Below are 13,863 nucleotides of genomic sequence, written 5' to 3'. Positions count from 1 at the left end.
AAGTCTTAGAGTAACAATAAAAGGCATCCATATTGAAAAGGAAGAAGTAGGGGCGCCTGGGTGGCTCAGTTGGTTAAGCGGCCGACTTCAGCTCAGGTCACGATCTCGCGGTCCGTGAGTTTGAGACCCGCGTCGGGCTCTGGGCTGATGGCTCAGAGCCTGGAGCCTGCTTCCGATTCTGTGTCTCCCTCTCTCTCTGCCCCTCCCCCGTTCATGCTCTGTCTCTCTCTCTGTCTCAAAAATAAATAAAACGTTAAAAAAAATTAAAAAAAAAGAAAAGGAAGAAGTAAAACTATTTGCAGATGACATGTTAGATAAAGAAAACCCTAAAAACTCCAACAAAAACGGTTAGAACTAATTTGGTAAAGCTGCAGGATACAAAGCCAATATATAAAAATCTGTTGTTTCTATATACTAACAATGAACTATCAGAAAGAAATTAAGAAAACAATCCCATTTACTATTACTTCAAAAACAAAATACCTGGGAATAAATTTAACCAAGGAGGTGAAAGCCCTCTGAAAACTCTAAGACATTGATTAAAGAAATTGAATAAGATAGGAAGGGGAAGATATACCATGCTCATGGATTGGAAAATTAATATTGTTAAAATGTCCATACTACCCAAAGCAATCTATAGATTCAGTGCAATCCCTACCAAAATTCCAGTGGCATTTTTCACAGAAATGGAAACAAGAATCCAAAAATGTGTATGAAACCACAAAAGACCCTGAATAGGTAAAGCAATCTTTGAGAAAGAACAAAATTGGAGGCATCATGCTTCCTGATTTTAAACTATATTTCAGTGCTGTAGAATCAAAACAGTATGGTATTGGCATAAAAACATACAGATCAATAGGACAAAACAGAGAGTCCAGAAATAAACCCACACATATATGGTCAATGAATTTACAACAAAGGAGGCAAGAATATACAGTGGGGAAAGGACAGTCTCTTCAATACATGGTGTTGAGAAAACAAAATGGAAGGCAAACTATGGAATGGGAAAAAACCTTTGCAAATCATTTATCTGACAAGGGGTGAATATCCAAAATATATAAAGAACTCCTACAATTTAATAGCAAAAAAAGAAGGGGGAAAAAAAAAAAGGAGCCTCGGTCACTCAGTTGGTTAAGTGTCCAATTCTTAACTTCAGCTCAAGTCATGGTCTCATGGTTCATGAGTTCAAGCCCCGTATCGGGGTCTTTGCTGACAGCTCAGAGCCTGGAGCCTGCTTCCAAATCTGTCTCCCTCTCTCTCTGCCCCTTCCGTGCTCACACTCTGCCTCTCTCTCAAAAAATAAAATAAAATAAAAACATTAAAAAATATTTTTTTAATGGGCAGAGGACCCGAATATACATTTTTCCAAAGAATACACACAGATGGCCAATAGGCATATGAAAAAGTGTTCAAAGTCACTCATAAGGTAAATGAAAATCAAAACCATAATGAGATACCACCTCATACCTATTAGAATGATTATTATCAAAGAGACAAGAAACAACAAGTGTTGGCAAGGATGTGGAGAAAAGGGAACCCTCAGATACTACTGATGGGAATACAAACTGGTGCAGCCACTATGAAAAACAGTATGGAGTTTTCCTCAAAAAATTAAAAATAGAATTACTTTATGATCCAGGAATTCCACTTTTGGGTATTTATCCAAAGACAATGGAAACACTAATCTGAAAAGATATGTGCACCTCCCATGTTCACTGCAGCATTATTTACAACAGCCAAGATATGTAAACAACCTGAATGTCCATCGATGAATGGATAAATAAAATATGGAATCCATATACAATGAAATACTATTAGCCAGAAAAAGAACAAAATTTTGCCATATGCAACAACAGGGATAGACCCTGAAGGCATTATGCTAAGTGAAATAAGTCAGACAGAGAAAGACAAATGCCATATGATCTCACATATATGTGGAATCTATAAAAAACAAACAGGGGCAGGGGCGCCTGGGTGGCTCAGTCGGTTAAGCATCCGACTTCAGCTCAGGTCATGATCTCACAGTCCGTGAGTTTGAGCCCTGCATCGGGCTCTGTGCGACAGCTCGGAGCCTGGAGCCTGCTTCGGATTCTGTGTCTCCTTCTCTCTCTGCCCCTCCCCTGCTCATGCTCTGTCTCTCTCTGTCTCAAAACTAAATAAAACATGGGGTGCCTGGGTGGCTCAGTCAGTTGAGCGTCCAACTTTGGCTCAGGTCATGATCTCACAGCTCGTGAGTTCGAGCCCCGCATCGGGCTCTGTGCTGACAGCTCAGAGCCTGAAGCCTGCTTCTGCTTCTGTGTCTCCCTCTCTCTCTGCCCCTAACCCACTCACATTCTGTCTCTCTCTCAAAAATAAATAAACATTAAAAATAAATAAATAAATAAATAAATAAATAAAACATTAAAAAAATTAAAAAAACAAAACAAAACAGGGGCACCTGTCTGGCTCAGTCAGTAGAGCATGCAACTCTTGATCTCAGGGTTCTAAGTTTGAGCCCCACATTGCATATAGAGATTATATTAAAAAAAAATCTTAAAAAATAAAAACAAAAAATGGGACGCCTGGGTGGCTCAGTTCATTAAGCATCCAGTTCTTGATTTCGGCTCAGGTCATGATCTCACTGTTCGTGGGATCCAACCCAGCACAGAACCTGCTTGGGAATCTCTCTGCCCCTCCTCCACTTGTGTGCGTGTGCTCTCTCTCTCTCAAATAAATTTTTAAAATTAAACAAAAATAAAAAACAAAACACCAAGCTCCAAGCTTGTAGATAGAGACAACAGATTGGTGGTTGCTGGTGGTGGGTGGTGGATGGTGGCAAATGAGTGAAAGGGATCAAAAGGTACAAACTTTCAGCTATAAAGTAAGTCATGGGCACACTCAAATGAGAAATTTAAGATACAAAACAGATGAACATAAGGAAAGGGAAGCAAAAATAATATAAAAACAGGGAGAGAGGGATAAAACATAAGAGATTCTTAAATATAGAAAACAGAGGGTTGCTAGAGGAGTTGTGGGAGGGGGGATGGGATAAATGGGCAAGGGGCATTAAGGAATCTACTCCTGAAATCATTATTGCACTGTATGCTAACTAACTTGGATGTAAATTAAAGGTAAATTAATTAATTTTAAAAAAAGAAAAATTAAGTCATGGGATGTAATGTACTACATGGTGACTGTAGTTTATACTGTATTGCATAGTTGAAAGTTACTAAGAGAATAGACCTTTAAAGTCCTCATCACAAGAAAAGAAATTTTCGGGGCACCTGGGTGGCTCAGTCTGTTGGGCCTCTGACTTCGGCTCAGATCATGATCTTGCACTCTGTGAGTTTGAGCCCCACATCAAGCTCCCTGCTGACAGCTCAGAGCCTGGAGCCTGCTTTGGATTCTGTGTCTCCTCTCTCTGCCCCTCCACCTCTCATGCCCCACCCCCTCTGTGTTTCTCTTTCTCTCTAAAAAATAAACATTAAAAAAAATTTTAATAAATAATTTAAAAAAAAGAAAAATTTACTTGTAACTATGTATGGTGATGGATATTAACTAGACTTAACTGTGGTGATTATTTTGCAGTGTATACAACCTGAAATGAATATAGTATTATAGGTCAATTATACCTCTCAATTAAAAAAAAAAAAAACCTTCACAACTGTCCCCTTTCCCTTCCTATGTCTAATCCCAAATACTTGCCTAGATAAAGGAATTCAGCTCCAGTGGAGAGCAGAACCAGAATTTTCAACAGATGATGAAGATTCATCTGTCCCAGGACCATGAAAAGTTAGGGAATGGGTGAGATTCCCATTACCTGGAGTCAGGGATAAAGTGACTACACAGTGAGGTCAAGAGAGCCTGAAAGCCAGGGCGGAACTCCTTGCTCCTAACAGCCAAGAATTTACCCACCACCGACCACAATGAAGAATAAAGTAAGTCTGAGAATCAGAGACAAGGAGGTACCTTACCTGCCCTGTTCATCATTAGATCTGCAAGGCCTGGGATAGCACTGCCCCACATTAGATGAATGAAGCTTTGCTGACTGCAGGAGCTAAGGATCCCCAGGCCCAGCAGGGGAGCCAGCACAGTCACTCTGGGGCTTTGCGTCCTGTGCACTGTGGAAGTTCTCGCCCTGAGGACTCATCCTCTGACAACCTAGGTTTTATTATTTGTTGTTTCTTTTGGGGAATGGGGAGTCATTTATTTTTTTCTTAGGTTCCTAGTGAACATGATATCTTAAGCGGAAAGGAGAATTGCTCACACCCAGGCAAGGACAGTTGGGCAATCACAGCTTCTTCATTAATAAAATGAGTTTGGACTGTATAATTTCTAAGATCCCTCCCAGCCCCAAAGTTCTATGATTCTAAACTAACTAAAATTTAAGAGAAAGATATGATATTCAACAAATATGAATTGAGTCTTATGAGGTGCCATTCCAAGCACTTTACAATTTAACCTCACAATTCTTTTAGATACGTACTCGTATTATCCCCATTTCTCTGCTAAAGAAACTGAGACGTAAAGAAGTTAAATACCCTGCCAGTAAGTGGTAGAACACAGAATCAAGATTCAAGGTCCATGTTCAATCACTTAGCAGTTAACTGAGCACTAATGATGGAAGATCCAGGAGGGGTATGGGGGAGGGCACTCCCACTCTTGCTACAAGTCCCTGGAGACTTTGTGACGTCATGTGGGTTCTGACATTTTCTTTGGCCCTTAGTGAAGTCCCCATCAGTTTAACAGGCAGCACAGCTGATGTGGGAAACAAAGGCAAAAGAAAATTTAAATTTTCTTACACTTTACAGCCCATGAGACAGGCAGAGTGACCTTCCTCTAGGAACTCAGCTGCCTCAATGTTAATGATGAGGGACCATAAGGCAAGCTGAGGGCCAAGCACAAGCTAGCACAACCCCCCACCACCCAGGTGGGATATGTGTGATATTCCTCAGGCACTCCTGGCTGCCCAAGAACAAGAGAAAGAACAGGAAACAAATGGTTAAACTGCTAGAGTCTCCATCTGTTTACAAATATCTTAGTAATATTACAAGAAAAGGGCAATCTTATCAATAGCCTAATCTCTAGGAACTCCCTACTGTCTTAATGATAATGTTTTGCTAGAGGGCAAAACAATTTTGACAATAGCTAGGCCTCCAGTAATCTGTTTCTTCTTTAGCATATGGAAATCCTTTTAAGAAACTTCCTCTTGGGGTGCCTGCATGGCTCAGTCGGTTAAGCATCTGACTTCAGCTCAGATCATGATCTCACAGTTCGTGAGTTCAAGCCCCGTGTCAGGCTCTGTGCCGAAAACTCAGAGTCTGGATCCTGCTTCTGATTCTGTGTCTGCACCTCCCCCACTCGCACTCTTTCTCTCTCTCTCTCTCTCAAAAATAAATAAACGTTAAAAATTTTTTTTAAAAATAGAAACTTCCTCTTGACTTTACCTGCCCAACTCCAGTCACTCTGAACAACCCAAGTGCAGCTCTTTCTGCCTACCCTGTGCTCTAATAAAATCGCCTTTTTGCACCAAAGATGTCTTTGAGAATTCTTTCTTGGCCATTGCCTCTGAACCCCCACCACCACTCCAAAAACCCATCAATAATACTTTGCTAAGGGCAAAAGGCAATCTTAGCTTAACATTATCCGACCTCCAGGATCCTGTAAGTCTCCTTTAACATATAAAAATTTCTTTGGAAACTTACTTTATATCCCAAGATACATGTTAGCAATCATCCTCCAAGCATATGGCCCTCTGACATACATCTGAAGGGTCTCCTAAGGTTTTATTAGACAGTAATAAATGAACTTTTCCTAACAAAGCTAGTCCCCTCAAGGTCCTGGAAACCTTGCCTCCAAATTCCTTAGAAACTTATGCTATTCCTAACCCCTTTCCAACTTGGAAGTATATAATCAATTGCTCCTCATAATCCCAGTGCAGCTCTTGCTGCCCATGGGTCCTGTCCTCATGCTATAATAAAATCACCTTTTTTTTTTTAAGTTTATTTATTTTTGACACAGAGAGAGAGAGAGAGACAGAGCATGAGTGGGGGAAGGGCAGAGAGAGGGAGGTACAGAATCTGAAGCAGGCTCCAGGCTCTGAGCTGTCAGCACAGAGCCCGACGCGGGCTCGAACTCGCGGACCGCGAGATCATGACCTGAGCTGAAGTCGGATGCTCAACTGACCGAGCCACCCAGGCACCCCTAAAATCACCTTTTTGCACTGAAAACATCTCAAGGATTCTTTCTTAGTCATTTGCTCATGAACCCAATTTCATCATTTCATCATCATGAGAATTAAATACAAAGTTGAGCCATATGAAGTTGTTTCTAGACATCAAAAACGGGTGGAACCTACCAAAATAGTTAACATTCCTCCGTGCTTCAGATTTTTCAAAAACTCCAGTCCTAAATTCCTTTATTCCTGTCCTAAAGCACAGTTCCTCTCAACTGTTAGGGTGGCCCTGGGGATTCAAAATTGCGTATTGTTGATCTACCCTGTGGAGGCCAATCAATTAGCCTCATGGCAGCCTCATGAGATCTGGCAATTCCTACATGGATCTGGAGCTTATTTCCAGCAAGGCATAAGCACATCCCTTGGGGGCCAGAGAAGCCAAGAGCGATGACAGCTCCGTGCCCTGCTACACAGAGAGTCAGTGCACTTTCACCCCTCTTTCCACAGCCTATTTTGCATTATTTGTTGCTGTATGACGGGTAGTGACGTTTGGTTCCATTTTAAAATATGGAAACTGGGGCGCCTGGGCGGCTCAGTTAGTTAAGTGTCTGACTCTTGATTTCAGCTCAGGTCATGATCTCACAGTTCATGGGTTCAAACCCCACATTGGACTCTGCATTGATGGGTGAGGAGCCTGCTTGGGATTCTGTCTCCCTCTCCGTCTGCCTCTCCCCTGCTTTCTCTCTCTCTCTCTCTCTCTCTCAAAATAAAAACATTAAAAATTTTTTTTAAATGATAAAGTAAAATGTGGAAACTGACAAGGGAGCCACAGGCAAGCTGAGGGCAAAGCACAAGTTAACAACCTCCTCTCCCCGCAGGTGAGATATGAGTGATATTCCTCAGGCACTCCTGGCTGCCCAAGAACTAAGGAAGGGGGAAAACAAAAGGTTAACTGATAGAGATCACAGCCAGGACACAAGTCTCCATCTGTTTACAAATGTCTTAGTAAACTACAAGAAAAACACAATCTTATCAATAGCCAAACCTCCAGAAACCCATAGTCTCAGTTTCCTGGAGCCCTAACATCACCCTTTCCTCCACAGTGATGTGGGGAACAAAGGCAAGAAGGAAATGGTTAACCAGTAGCCCATTGGCAAATACTTGAGGTAAGCAGAGTAACATTTATTTCTCCCTGAACTCCCTACTGCTTTAATATTAATGCTTTGCTAGTGGGAAAAACAACCTTAGATTGAAGACAGCCAGGCCTCCAGTATCTGAGTTCTCTTTAGCATATGAAAATCCTTTTGAAAACCTCCCTTTTTTTGAAAAAAAAATTTTTTTTCAGTCTATTTGTTTTTTGAGGCTCTGTGCTGTCAGCTCAGAGTTCCACACGGGTCTTGAACTCAGAAACAGCCTTGCACTCACAAAGTGAGATCATGACCTGAGCCAAGATTAAGAGTTGGAGGCTCAACCAACTAAGTCACCCAGGCGCCCCTAGAAACCTTCCTTTTGCCTTTATCTCCCCCAACTCCATAGTATAACATCAGTCACTCCTCAGAACTGCAGTGCAGCTCTTTCTGCCCACGAGTCCTGTCCTCGTGCTTTAATAAAGTCACCTTTTTGCTCCAAATCGGTCTTAAGAATTCTTTTTTGGCCTTCAGCTACGCACTCCCCTCCCTCCCCGCCCCACTCCAAAACCGCATCAGAAAGCGATGCCTAGAGAGGGTTTAGTACCAAGTAGTATTAGAAATAACATGGGTTCGAAGTTAGATGGATCAGTCCAGGCACTGCCCTTAGTGTGTGACCTCCTCAAGGTCCTTGAACCTCTCTCTCGACCTTCTGGAGAAGGGCGTTAATATCTCCCTTTCTCATACAGCTCTTTTCAGTTCAACCCAGACTCTCCATGACCGGGTGAGACGCAGAGAGAACCCCACGAGGAGGCACTGAGGTAAGTGCTGGTGCGCTAAGGGGTGAAGAGCCCCGCCCAGCGACCGTACAGCCGGGGCTTTCCATAAATATAATACTTTGCTTCCACTGAAGACAGAATTGGCCTCGACATGCCCAGGTTCAGGTGGCCGACAAGTACCGCAATGTGTCCCAAAACCCGGAACTGACCCTAACCAGGTCCCCAGGGTGCGGTGCAATTGTGCCAGCCCACAGCAGGCGGGGCCGGAAGTCTCGGGCGGCTGCGGCTTGCGCCTGCGCGCCGCCATCTTGTTCGGAAGAGACCGCCTCCCTGCCCGCCCAGGACTCGAAAGCCAGGAGGCGGGGCTGTGCGTCGCGGCGGGCCGTGGCCGGGCCATGGCGAGCGCGGAGCCCAGCACGCCCGGGATGCGGGCTTCTACCCCGGGACCCCGGCCCGGCGGGACCCCGGACTGCGCACCGGGCGCCACGAGGCTGCCCTTCGGGCGAAGCGGCAGCGGAGTCCCCCGACTCGGGGAGCGGCCCCGGGCGGTTGTGGAGAAGAGGGGACCGTACATGGTGACGCGCGCGCCTTCCATTCAGGCCAAGCTGCGTGAGTGCGGCCCGATTGGGGCGGGGGCGTTCTGCCTGGGCGGGCTACCTGGTCCCCTGGGCGGGCTCCGGAGCCCTGCTGGGGATACCCTGGAGGGGCAGCTGCAGCCAGCTCCCGTCTCGAGAATGTGTTCGGAGAGAGCGGGCTCCTGGCGTTTGGGAGACACGGCGGAGTGGGGAAAACCCCGCTGACCCGGGCCCTTTGACTTCCAGAGAAGCACCGGGACCTGGCCAAGGCCGTTCTGCGGAGAAAAGGCATGCTGGGGGCCTCGCCGAACCGCCCCGATTCTTCAGGGAAAAGGTCTCAGCAGGCGCCATCTCCTCTGTGCCAGCAGTTTCCAGAGAAGGCCTTACTCCTCACGCTGGGAGACAGTTCTCACGCTTTAAGACCGAGCTAGTGATTCACCTGGCGCCAACCCATTTAGTTTACTATTTTAAAATGGGAAGAGGAATGACCTTTTCTTTTCCTTTAAGGATGTGATGATGTCAGGGAAATGGCTTTGGAATAACAGTTTTGTCCGTGCTTAGGCTTGTTCACTGTGAGTGTCAAGCTAGGCAGGAACACAGTGGCTGGGGTCTCCAGGAGTGAGGATAGCAGTGTGGGAATAGTCAGTCCTGTATTTCTTTTGAACAGAACGGTAAACTCTGAGGGCTGGATGGGACCTTATCCAGTGCCTCTTACAGTTAAGAGCTAAAACTCAAGAGAGGGGAAGAGAGATTTGCCCAAGGACTTGCAGTTGGTTGGTGAGGAGGGGGAGCTTTCCCAGTTCTGGAAAGAGTAGCTGTGGTTTTCCTCAGGAGCAGTAGGGGGAGTGGTGTGGGGAACTGCATATTCTGAGGAGCTGTAGCAGGCAGTGGTGGCTGTGTGACCAGGTAGAAGGCAAGACCGGACTACAGCCAGTTCTTTTTTCCATAAGGGCAAAGACTCTTGACTTTCCCTGGGAAATGTTGGTGCTTCATCTATGCCTGGTCTCTTCCCCATCTCCCCTCAGGTCAGTGAAGTTTAACAAGGGCTACACTGCCCTTAGTCAGAGTCCAGATGAAAACCTGGTGTCCCTCGACTCTGACAGGTGAGTGCTGTCTTTGGAACTATCCCTTGGGGGAGTGATATGGGTAAAACAGCAGATCTCTTCCCAGAACCTTCATGCATGTTCCAGGGCTGTCTTCAGAGCATTGTCCCTTCCCAGGATAGTTTGGTTAGAGCACTCAGGCGATCGTGCTGTTCTTGGATTTGGAGTACCAACCTTGTGTGGGGGAATCATCCTCCCCTGTTATGTCTTCAGTGTTAGTGACAGTGACCCCATCCCTGCTTGAGCCCATGGAAAGAGCCACTGGTACTCATGACAGATTCTGGGTTTCAGTTCTCTGATGTGTGGTCTTCGTTTCACAAGTCCTCCAGACCCCCTTGCATGCTCTCCGCAGGCATCCCCCTGAACTGACTGTTTTCCTCTTCTAGTGATGGGGAGCTGGAATCCAGATACTCCTCCGGGTATTCCTCTGCAGAGGCAAGTCCAGAGCGCCTTTCTGCACGGGGCCAGGCTGCAGGCAGCGTCACCACCACTGCCAAATGCTTGTCTTGTGCCTGCTGTATGCACGGCACTGTGCCAGACTTACGGTCTGTTCTCCAATCTTCTACTCTGTCTTAGTCCCTCAGCAGAGGTATAGGTGTCTAAGGAGGGCTGTTGAAAATTCAGGAGGTCATAGGGCTGAAAAGGACCTCACAAATCTTCTAGTGCTGGTCACCACTTAGAAAAATCCTTTTGGGAGGTAGGGGAGAATAAAAAAGAGAGAAAAGGAATCCTCTTGACAAACCCTGCCTAAGTGTTCGCCAGCCTCTGCTTGCTTGTGCCTGGGTACTCACTATCTCCAGGAAGCTTTCCCGCCTGCCCTCCCTCTAAAACAGACACATACACACATGTTCCTTTTTCAGGTAGCTCTTAGATAAAGCAATATTATTAACTTGAAATGTCTCCTGCACGCTGGACTCAGTGGTCCTAGGCCTGCCTTCCAGTGTCACCCAGTAATTCTGGTTTCCCTTCCTTTGATTGCCTTTTATCTGAGATCAGCATTCCTGTCCCTCCCTTGGCCATCCTCCACCAAGGTTACTTTCTTCCAGGCCAAACAACTTCTGTTCCTTCAGTTGTTCCATCTATGGGAACTCAGACTAAGATACTACTGGGCTGGCCTTTTGGACATGTTTCATGAGTGACAGCCCCAGACACACATGTGCAGCTTTCTGCCTTAGAGGTGAAGTGCTGGAGACATGACTATATGCCACCGGTATTTTTCCCTTGTTCTCCTGGAAACCCTTGGCCACTCCCTGAGTTTCTGCCAAAGAGAATAGAGGCAGTCTGTAATTTTTATCCTTGATTACCTGGGTGCCTAACATTGTTAAACCTAAGAAAAGAAAAATTAGCCAAGAGCCAGGGAAAGTTCTATGCCATTCCCAGCCTCCTGTTCCTTCTGCTCAGCGGAACTGGTAAAGCTAGGCTGACAGGTTCTGCTTTGCAGGGAAGGAGCTCTGCTAGCATGGAAGGCTAACATGTCTAACTAGCAGTGCAGACAAAGCTGCTCCCCACTTCGTTTCAACGTAACTCGTGTTCTATTCTACCCCATTGTTCTGGTATCATTGTCCCATATTCTTCAGCCTTCACAAGGACCAGTCTCGGTTCCCAGTGGGAGTGGTCAGGCCATTGACTTTCAAACATAATCTGGAATCTGATATTTACGTCAGATGCTTTGGGATTCTTTAGTGGGAACAGCTCCCCTGGGGGTTATTGACATTGCAGCCTGTACAGTATTGGCTCAGGGCACTTGGGGTCCCTCACTGCTGGGTGAGGCACAGGTAGAAAAAGGTAGCACTTCCTCACATAGTCCAGTGATGTGTGGAGTTGGCCTAAGTAAGGGTGGAGCATGAACAGGAAGTTCTGGTAAGGAAATGTAGGTCTGCCTTTTGGGCAGCAGTTATTTTTGCTTTACTGCCTGGCTTAAAGTTTTCTCCTCTCCTGCTCTTAGCAGGTGAACCAGGAAGTGAGCCGGCAGCTGCTCCAGGATGGGTATCACCTGGATGAGATTCCAGATGATGAGGACTTGGATCTCATCCCTCCCAAGCCTATGGCCTCTTCAACATGTTCCTGCTGCTGGTGCTGTCTTGGGGACTCTTCCTCCTGTACCCTCCAATAGACATAAGCCCCCAAGATGGACCCTGCTCACCATGCCTGCAGAGCCCTTTTGGCCCTTCTTAGGTCACAGAGTGTAGTGGGGACTGCTGTCAGCCTCAGAATCACTGGAGGCACTGACCCTCTGGGAAGGTCAATGACCTATAGTTACCCCTTACCTGGTGCTTCTCAGGCCAGAGGGCCCCATCTGGGCCATAGGGTGATAGGTGGAATTCTGCAGTTTTCCTCTGCTATTGGAGCAGAGTTTGGAGAAACCACCTTTATAAGGGCAGGAACAGATGAATTCTGGTTCTTGTGGTCAGTGACAAAGCTGGCTAAGGAAAAATTGCAAACATCTTGACAGGTATTTGTCATGCTCTTTGGAGGGAGAAAGCTTTTGTGCCCAGGCTATGCTGGATGGTGTATGGAAGCAGAAAATAGCACTTTATGGCTTTCAGTTTGGGAGTCTGAAAAAGAATAACTATATGGGACCAGTTTAAGAAATTGCATATGCTCTCCTCTTCCTGGCTCCATGATGGGTTACGTGCTTGACTTTCAAGAAAGCATAAAGCAGGGCCCTTTGGCTCTCTTCCCTTGTGCCTGTTTGGCTATGGCAGGGAGTACAGCAGGTTGCTTGATGGCACAGCAGGATCAAGACTTTCAGAATTCCTGGATCCAGAGCATCTCCAACTGGCTCAAACTGTCTGGGTAGGTTTAGTGACTGTGGTCAGCCCACCCTAGTTAGAGAAAAATTGCTCCATTATGTACATATTTATTTATTTGTCTTTCCTTGGTGGCCATTCTTTGCCTTGTTATTAGCTAGTTCAATACACTTTTTTGAGTGTAAAGGTCAGGTGAAGGGCCTGGAGCTTGCCCCAGCAGCCTGCAGGTTTGGGTTACCAGCAGAGGGAGCTGCAGGGAGCAGTCAGGTGCCTTCCTATTGAGCTTTTTAAACTTGAGAATAGCGATGGGTGAGTAGTATAGTCGTACAGTTGTGTGGGCTGTGATGTAGTCAGAGGCTCACAGGATGGAGAGGAGGGACCCATGGCAGCTTCCGAGAGCCTTCCTGAGGAGATAATATGCCATTGCAGAGGGTTTCCCTTCATCCAGCATGGGGCTCACGGCAGATACAGAGGATTGGGCTTCACGGTAAACCTCTGGTGCCACACAACCCTCAGAGTAACACAGCTGGGACAGGCCTAATCTCCCCAGTGAACACGCTGGCCCCCTGCCCCCATTATCTCATGCATCTCATCATCTCTTGCTATCCCAGTCCTCTCTAGAATTTAGTTTTCAATGCTTTTTCTTTTCTTTTTCCTTTTTTTTTTGGCCTCACCTAGAGCCCCGGTGAGGATTGAACGAGAGTGGACACAGTTCCCAGCCCAAGGGACATGATGGTCAGGATTGGGGTGTGGGCCCACATGGGAAAGTACCTGGTCTGTTACTTCATTTGATGTCTTGTGGCCTCTAGAGGTATAAGGAATGACATGGACTCTTGCTCTACCACATGAGGTGATTGGACGGCTGAGAAGGTCCTTATTAGGTGTAATCTAGTAGCATCACAGCAGGAGGGAGATGGGACAGATGCCAGAGGCACCTCGAATTAGGGTCTGGAGGATAGGGGACACAGATGCTCCCAAACGGGACAGGGCGATGTCACACAGGTGCCTCACATTCTGATAGCTTTGTGCAAATGCCCACAGGCATTTGAAGATGTGAGAACATCCTCATCCTGAACCCTTTGCCCATCTACCAAAGACTATTCAGGCCTTTCTGGTTTCTGCAGAGACACATGAAGAGAGGCCCCGATGTAGGGCAGTGTAAAGAAAACAGTGGTGGTGGCAGGAAACCCAGTGGGGCCACATTTCTGTGGGGGAATTGGTTAGGAGAGGGTAGCTGAGCATTTGGCAACAGCTGTGGTGAAGGCAGCAGGGCCCTAAGATGGACCTCCAGCTGGTAGTTACCAGCTGATAAATCAACACTGATGTATTTGCCTGCATCTGTTCCTGGAGAGGATGTTCCAGAGCTGGTTACTCC

The 13,863-nt window shown here is 46.3% G+C and overlaps 1 protein-coding gene across 3 annotated transcripts; it reads left to right on the top strand.

The window, feature by feature from the left end:
* Window positions 1-8,052: 8,052 nt before the first annotated feature.
* On the top strand, window positions 8,053-13,682 carry FAM219B (family with sequence similarity 219 member B). Of its 3 annotated transcripts, none has more exons than XM_049613898.1 (5): window positions 8,053-8,669; window positions 8,882-8,969; window positions 9,661-9,738; window positions 10,125-10,173; window positions 11,687-13,682. In XM_049613898.1, exons 1-5 carry the CDS (start codon window positions 8,456-8,458, stop codon window positions 11,849-11,851), a joined length of 594 nt encoding a protein of 197 aa, XP_049469855.1. In that variant the 5' UTR covers window positions 8,053-8,455; the 3' UTR covers window positions 11,852-13,682. The 3 variants fall into 3 exon arrangements, with proteins under 3 accessions (XP_049469855.1, XP_049469854.1, XP_049469856.1); XM_049613897.1 differs by having other exon boundaries at window positions 11,684-13,682; XM_049613899.1 differs by having other exon boundaries at window positions 8,054-8,669; window positions 10,125-10,283; window positions 11,684-11,771.
* Window positions 13,683-13,863: the final 181 nt, after the last annotated feature.

This window comes from Panthera uncia (genome assembly GCF_023721935.1).
Source record: "Panthera uncia isolate 11264 chromosome B3 unlocalized genomic scaffold, Puncia_PCG_1.0 HiC_scaffold_1, whole genome shotgun sequence".
NCBI classification, from domain to species: domain Eukaryota; kingdom Metazoa; phylum Chordata; class Mammalia; order Carnivora; family Felidae; genus Panthera; species Panthera uncia.
This window is presented reverse-complemented; position numbering and strand designations above follow the sequence as displayed.